Source organism: Triticum aestivum, chromosome 5D, assembly GCF_018294505.1.
Source record: "Triticum aestivum cultivar Chinese Spring chromosome 5D, IWGSC CS RefSeq v2.1, whole genome shotgun sequence".
In the NCBI taxonomy this organism is placed as follows: Eukaryota; Viridiplantae; Streptophyta; class Magnoliopsida; order Poales; family Poaceae; genus Triticum; species Triticum aestivum.
The window spans coordinates 491272091-491279967 of record NC_057808.1 but is presented as its reverse complement, the minus strand read 5'-3'; the positions used below and the strand labels follow the sequence as shown (position 1 = coordinate 491279967).

Genomic DNA, 7877 nt, shown 5'->3' with positions numbered 1-7877 from the left:
TGTGATGCTTTGGCTAGCTCCTGCCTGCGCTGCGCTCCTTCACCGCCGCAGACTGCACTGCTGCGCCGTATATGGCGATGGCCGTATGGGCATCAAGGTGGCCTCTTGGAGCCAAATTCGGTTCGAATCAATACGCGAACACGTTATTATTAAGGATGTGGACTTAACCAAGCCTCTGCCAAGTGATATAGCATATGAGAAGAAAAAAGAAGAAGCGAGAAGAATTTTTTTGCACGAATCTTCATGCAAAATCAAAGGAAGATAGTGTCAACTAAGACATAACTAAGTCTTAGTCGACTGAGATTTAGCAAAATTGTATTATTAATGTCATGTCAGCCTGCAGTGTTTGGTTCAGTGTTCAATGGCCTTATGGCAACTCTATCTCAGTATATGGCTTCGAATCGTCATAATTTATGAAGCACGGTCCAAAACATGCCTGCGAGAATTCATATTTGGAGGACATAAGTATTGAGGCCGCGGACATCTCAAGACGCGTTATCCGTTCCGCCACCGCTCACATCCCCGTGCCCCTTTCATTTGAAGCGACATGCTTGAACCGTCGCGATTTGGCCCGCTCACCTTTGCTAAGCCGTTTCTGATGCCCCATGCTTCGCCACAGCCCTGCACCATCCTTTCCACCGCGCGACCTCAAGTTAAATTTCCCTAATCTTTTCATGTAGAATTATTTAGAGCATCTCTAGCAGATGATGTATAAGTTGGTGCCAAAAATAGTTTTACGGAAGGACAAAGAAGGTTTTTACATCACTGTGACGGTCGTAGTTCCAACATGTGATGTAAAAGTGGTGCCCTAAGGCCCTCCACTATGTGCTCGGTGTTAAAGTTTTGAAAAGTATCCCACGTACATATCCATGCCAAATGAGATAAATTTATCACCCCTCACACAGCGTGGAGTATTTGGCATCGACTCCAGCTTGACCCCACATACGTATAAAGTAGTAATAGATCAGCCCAAGCATGTGTCTCCGGTTGTTGCTTCGCTTGAGAAAGTACAGTGACGAGCTCAGTTTATTGCCTCAAGGAATGTGGCACCGGAGCAAGTAGAGGCATTGATGCCTTGAATTTTTTGTTTGGCATCGGCTGGGCAACGTATGGCACCGGTGCCAAATATGTAAAAGGTGAATTTGGCACCGGTTTTGGCTGACATAGTGGAAGGCCTAAATGGCCTTTTTTTTCTTGACGTCTGCGCTTTTGCATATACATCACCTGTTGGAGCAACCTTTTTAGCACAAGGTGATGTAAACAGCCATTTTTCATGTGGTCTTGCATGATGAAAAAATACATCGGCCACAGCGGTGCTGCAAATATACAGCAGTGGGAGGTGATTTTTTGTGCGTGATGAAAAAATTTGCATCATCGAATGCAGATACATTACTTGCTGGACACCTTTTTTGGCTTTTTTGGGCGCGACATTGTTTCTACATCATCCATTGGAGATGCTTTGGCTCATAGATTTGTGTAGATGACATAGGATTCACATTATGTGTAGCTGAATCCGATGGTGGAGTTTATAGTTTTTGATAATTCGTCCTCGAGTTGGAGCTCCGACTCTATAGTTAAATGTTGGGCGTAGAAGAATATGCGGTAATATTAATGGTCGCTGAATGGTAGCATCCGCCGGATAGAAGAGGAAGCGTCCATGGTCGAGGATTATTCATCAGATATTTTATCAGAACAGAATCAGAGGCTAGGACAGGCTGACGCAAGACTACGTTATGTGGAGTTGTACCTTCTCGCCAGGCGTGTTCCGAAAACACTTTTGCATGACCAAACAGTTGTTCCATTGAATTGCTGATGATGTGGAAGCTGCTGAAATTTCCTCCAACAACGGAGAAATGCCACTGAACCTTTCTTCCAACAATGGATAAATGTCATCAGCCTCTTGGGGTTTTCCATTTTTCAGAAGGTGACTGCGGCACTTCCTGCAAATTTGATGGATGACACTCTTCAAATGGCCGAAGATACAATCGGAAAGTGCACAAAAGTTTTCGCTAATACTGTGGTGAAGGTTTATGAAGAGCAGTATATTGAGCACCCAATGCTCATGACACACGACCAGGCTTCTAGCGACGCATGAAGCAAAAGACTGGAATGCGATGCTAGAGAGTGTTTTAGTGGATGCACTGGAAGTGAAATAATTGCCCTGCAGCTTGACACAACCAATTCATCGGGCATTGCAAGGATCCAACCATAATTTTGCAAGTTGTTGCCTCTGAACATCTGTGAATTTTGCATTGCTACTTTGGGTTGCCTGGATATCACAATGAAGTCAATGTCTTGTAGAGATCTGATATGTTTGCAAGGCTAGCTGCTGGTACTTCTCCATCTTACAACTTCATGGTGAATGTCTGTCAGTATAACCAGGGCTAATGTCTAGCAGATGGCATGTATCCATCTTGGTCAATATTTGTGAAGATAATTTCTAAGTCTGAGAGCAGGAGACATAAACATTTCGCCAAGGCAGAAGAAGCTTAGAGGAAAGACATTGAGAGGGAGTGTTGCAATCAATGTTTGCAATTTTCAAGGGTCTGCTCGTTTCTGGAACAAGTATGTCTTAAGAAATATCATAACATGTTGTATTATTCTACACAACATGACCATAAAGGACAAGAGGGAAATGCTATGAACCTAATGGCACACCAGACAGGTCTCGCGGGCACATAGTGCGCATTCAAACATTTCTTGAGGCGTACTGAAAGAATGAAGTCTGAGCATCTCATCACCTGTTGAAGGAGGATCTCATTGATCATCATTAATAACTAGCTCGGAGATAGTGCCCTAATTTTATTTATTTGAACTTGAACATTTTATTTTATCAGATTATTGGTTATACTCAGATAAATGGTTAGATCCAAAAATACTAGAAAGAACATATGAAGCAATGACAAATGGATCCTACTTGCAGGAAAATACTAAGGCCGTACATATGACAACTCTATGTTTACGCACAGCCACCACAACCTTCATATCCATATGAACGCGCTCTATATCTCATACGACGACCACATATTAGAGCTGCTAGTATCATTAGAGCATCTAAAACCGAGCGCCTCAAACCCCTCTGAAACGACCGGGCGGATGGCCGGGTAAGCGACCGGTCAAAGAAAAAGCGACTAAGACGGGCGTCTCAAACCGGTCTCAAACACCGTACTATTTGTAACTAATAATGGTTCTCTTCTCCCGAACAGCACCGGTGACAGCGATCCAAACTGTAGACGTCGTGGTCATGCTCCCCGACGAGGCCCAGACTTGCCCGAAGCCTTCTCGGTGTTAAAATACTGGACGCCATATGCATGTGGGAATGGGGGCACGGCGACACACGCCTCGTATCTCCAACAAACTTTATCGATGCGGGCTGACAAATAACAAACCCTAATCTTCTACGTACTCCATGTGAGGCCACACCACAGGCAGGGGGTATCGGCATCGTGTTTTGCTACGAGTAGTAGTAGCCACTTATCAGCCTGCCACTGGCTGATGCCGGACACCTGTCGGTCTCTCAGCACTGAATATCTTATTACTGCCATTTCACGGCTCCAGGTTCAAGTTGGTTTGGTTCCACATTTCGATCGACATATCCGGTGCAGACACGGCGACACGGCGAAGCCGGTAGCCTGAGACATTCTGCAGGCGGAGCCACCGTAAACGCACGCCAAAAACACGGAGATTCATCAGCAGCAGGCAGGCAGGCATCGTGGCAGGCCACTGCGGCCCGGCGTTATGGGCCATGGACCATGCCTAGTGCTTCACCAGCCACGACTGCGCGCCACTGTGCGCACATCATCATCGGCAGCCGCCAGGCATGACAAGGTGGCCGAACAGTGCCAGGCTTGTCGTATCCTTACCGGTAAACGTCCACATGGCAGCTACACCCCCCCTGCTCGACCGGTACAGACGTACTCCTCCTCCTCCTCCTACTACTACTACGATGCAGCGGGACACGTCGCTTCTGCTAGCATCGCACGCAACGCAACGCAGCACAGGCTTGATCAATCAATCATCTAAAGCGGCGACACAGTAGGTATAATTCCTTCTAGACGGCCAGCCAGCTACAGTAACGTACATAGATGACGCGACGCAAAGACAAGATGACACTCCATCCGTTCCAAAATAAGTGTCTCAACTCTTAGGGAGTATGATGGTGGAGATACGGGACCGAATCATAGAGGGGAAAATTAAAAGGCAAATCATGCAGATACAGGGGGGAATTAAAGGGCCAGGGACACAGGGCAGCTTTAGGAAGGGTGTCACGTTCAGCGCCGCATGATGCAGATGCAGGTGCAGGCGCAGCAAACCAAACGGAGCGACGTGTTGCTGCTGTCCTGGCTGAAAAGGAGAGCTGCGCTGGTTGGGCCGTTGATAGGGCGCGTGCGGGTGATGTGATGTGAGCCTCCGATCGATCTTGCGACGCACGACCAAAGGCATAGTCGTCGATCCTCATGCCTGCGCTGGCTAGTCATCTGCGAGCAAGCTCGGGTGGGACTGTCGTCTGAGGCAATGGGACGTGGAGCGCCGGAGACTATCGGGGGAAGAGATGGTCACGTCGCGGTGGGTTTGGTTTGGTTTGGTTGTTCCGGACGCGATGGAGGAAGCAGGGGAAGATGAAGACACGCCAGAGAAAAGCGTGCGCAAACAAACCTGCTTCCGCGTTCGCGGGACATTACCGTATGCAGCTGTGGTGATCCAACGTCACGTGATAAACGTGCCCGAGCCCTCACTCTCGCCGACGTCGATGTTACCCTAGAAATGCACGCGAAAACGGATTTTGACGCGGAGGCAACGCCATGCTTCACTGTCCATGTGAAAGTGAAACTGAAGCTGAAAGATTGTATGTATATTCATATAGCATCAGTTTTATATGGCGCTTTATACATACATATATCAGTTTTACACGACCCTAGTTTTCTCCAAGGACGCCGTCGCAGGGCCATCCTAAATTCTGCATCAGCGAACCATGGCCGACTAGATATATCCTCAGCAGTCTGCATCCAAGTGTGCATGAAACCTGGACCTGCTATATTCCGGTTCCCTCGAGACAGGGTGCGCTCGTCGAGACAGAACGCCACGGGGAACCTCCGGCAAGGGTGCTATCCTACTAGCTCTGCACGGCAAAGTTACTTGGAACGTCATTTCAACTGCATGTTGTTACAGGAAAAGCTAACATGTTTATGGATGTTTTACAAGGGGACTAGTGTGTTCATCGAGCGCATACCTTACATACAAGAAAACTATGCACGGAAGCTTAGTTATTGCCGTTTTTCCTGCTCCAAGATAGGTAAGCAGCATCGCCATGTGGCCTGCAAATTCATCAGTTATGAGAAAAACATCTAGCCAGTAAGAAAGCAATCATCATTACAGTTATGTGCAGTGTTAGGCTGTTATAGAAACAGAAAACCAAAGCCTAGTACTAGTATTTATCGCCTTGAGACAACATGCTCTAAGAGACATGTGGACGAAGTAGAAGATGGTCACACGGGATATAACTCCAAACATTCACCTTATCGATTACCTTGGGATTTTCACATGGATCAGAGCAAAGAGAATGCACAAGAAAATGCTCGAGGAACCGGTGATAAGGTATGCATATCCAAGAAAGTCATTCTTGCCGCCTAGCCAGGTTGACGTTGTAAGAACCAGGCTTTTCTTTCCACCAAAACTGTAGGTATTGTAATTGTTTGTTATGTGCATGGTAATGGTTTCATCAGCTTGTATATCCTCTTCAATGACACCATACAGCTTTCGGAACTGGGGAAGAGCAGCTGCGCGCATCCACACAATAAGATCTTCCTGATTGCTTAGCTGGCAAAAGGACACAAGTTGTTCATTAAGTGAAAATGTAGACTATTGCATGAGCAACCAACAACAGTCTAGATATAGAAGTACTCACTGGTATATCAGGGTCAAGTTTTCCTCCTCCAATCAAGGATCCATTCTGAAAGTTGAAAGGATAGACATCCTTGCCATACTTATGTTCCCGATCACTTCTCCATGAAATGTTTTTCCTATCAACCATCAATCCCATGGACCCACGGGTAAAATCATAAGTATCATTGAACAAGCTCCAGGCAATCAATCCACAGGGAACAACTGGAAGGCCGTTGCTCCTTTCTATCGGACTGCATGAGCTATCAGTGTATTGGAGCCCATGGCGTAGTTGCTTATCGCTTCTACTTTTGATATACCTGTTCAGCATTTACAGATTCACTTTGTTTAGCAAGAGAGGACATAGTGCTTCTTCTTCTAAGACGCTGACCAGTAAATTAAAGTTGTATAATTACCTACGATGATTCTGGTAGAAGTTGTCGAGTTCGTAATACACATAAATTGGAGCTTTCATATGGTATTGAACCTGTAAATATACACTTTCAAGTCTCAATATTTTTCTGAAGAATTAACATATAAGTAAATACAAATATTACAAAGATAGGACAAGAAAACTGTATTATGTGCCTGATGTAATCTCAAAGTCCCAAACTGAACTCAATCAGTTATACAAAGAAATTATAGTCCAGCCTGTAGTCAGATGACAAGTAAATAGGAGAAATAAGGTCTGACTAGATCTGATAAGAAGCTACCTTCACTTTCTGAATACATTTCTTTGAAATCGAGCTGTCTTTGATATAAGCCTGCTTATTGCTTCTGTAAGCATCAGGTACACAATCAATATCATAACGGTGAACTATTTCTGCAACCTGCACACCCAGAGCAGGAGTGCACATTTAGTATGACAACCAAACTAATGCCAATTCAGCATCCATCAGACAGAAAAGAAATCAATTATTACTCTGTTTGAAGCTTGCAGACAAATTAGCCCAACCGGTACAAAAATAATCCCAATTATCAAGAAAATGGCTATCACCTGCAACAACGGAAGTAATGCCATATAAGGTAGGAGTACTATGCAAATACTTAATGCCATATGTAAAAACCTATATTTAGTGTCAGCGCCAGCTTACGTATCCTGGTGTCATTGCCGGTTTCCAAGCTGGAAGATCCTGCTGGGTGAATTTATAGAATACTGCAAAACCGACATGATCAACCTAGATAGCATCAGGAGGGAAGAAACTTATAGTCTGTAAGTGCGTAAACGACGTTCACTGTCCTACTGTGCAAGAAACAATTTCAGTAAGGCTGAAACAACGAAGCTTGCTGATAGCGCATCGACATTTGCATTTTCCTTGATCTAGATGATGTTGTGGATGACTTATTTCCTCACTGGATTAACCCTATGCGAAATGGCCTCTGGATGCAACACACTAACATAGCATGCCCACACCTAAGATCACCAAAGTCAAAGCGACCACCGTATAAAACACACTAACACGTAGATAGAGGTAAATCCATATATAGCAGCTAAGAGGCATTTATCGCACAAATTTCTCGAGATCGCAGACAGCTACCAACCCTAGCACACGGAGCCACCTAGTCACGCAGACGGATGCGCTACACAGCTCATCAGCGGCCGAATCGAAGCGCGCGGCGTGGTCAAAACCTGGCTCACCTCCCGATCTCGCCGGGCGCCCTCCGCGCGGGGCGGAGCCTGCGGACGCCGAGCTGCCCGCCTCGTCCATCACGGCCGCGAGCTCGACGCGAGAGCCCCTTCCGCTCGCCGGAGTCCGTACTTCGCAGGGGCGACAGATCGGGGGAGAGGAGCCGGAGAAGAAGCAGAAGGGCAGGTGGGAGAGCCCATGGGTCAGGTCAGCACGAAGAGAGAGTGACGAGGATACGGGCCTGGGCTGGACCCACCCGGTGGATAGCTTTGGGCCAGCAAAGGGGGGCCCATGTCCGGCCCATGTAGTGTGGGCTTTGGGTTGAACGGGCCGTGAGGTTGACGGCGTGAGACGGGGCTAACGACCGGT

At 46.5% G+C, this 7877-nt stretch overlaps 1 protein-coding gene across 2 annotated transcripts; it reads right to left on the bottom strand.

Annotated features, from left to right (window-relative positions):
- Positions 1-4831: 4831 nt before the first annotated feature.
- LOC123123104 (putative ALA-interacting subunit 2) lies at positions 4832-7732 on the bottom strand. 2 transcript variants are annotated; one of them, XR_006460517.1, is made up of 9 exons: positions 7520-7732; positions 6975-7036; positions 6803-6877; positions 6594-6710; positions 6297-6367; positions 5906-6200; positions 5516-5817; positions 5231-5315; positions 4832-5119 (listed from the first exon to the last, which is right to left on the bottom strand). XR_006460517.1 is itself a non-coding variant. In XM_044543547.1 (9 exons), the coding sequence occupies exons 1-8, from the start codon at positions 7587-7589 to the stop codon at positions 5261-5263; spliced, it is 1035 nt and encodes a 344-aa protein (XP_044399482.1). In that variant the 5' UTR covers positions 7590-7732; the 3' UTR covers positions 4832-5119; positions 5231-5260. The 2 variants fall into 2 exon arrangements, 1 of the variants encoding a protein (XP_044399482.1); XM_044543547.1 differs by having other exon boundaries at positions 5528-5817.
- Between the last annotated feature and the right edge of the window lie 145 nt (positions 7733-7877).

Coding starts and splice junctions, on each gene's coding strand:
- LOC123123104 (XM_044543547.1), bottom strand. CDS start 7,589: ATGGACGAGGCGGGCAGCTCGGCGTCCGCAGGCTCCGCCCCGCGCGGA. Junction 5,818..5,905: donor AACTTGACCCTGATATACCA/GTGAGTACTTCT, acceptor TCCTTTTGCCAG/CTAAGCAATCAGGAAGATCT. Junction 5,316..5,527: donor ATCCATGTGAAAATCCCAAG/GTAATCGATAAG, acceptor ATGAATTTGCAG/GCCACATGGCGATGCTGCTT.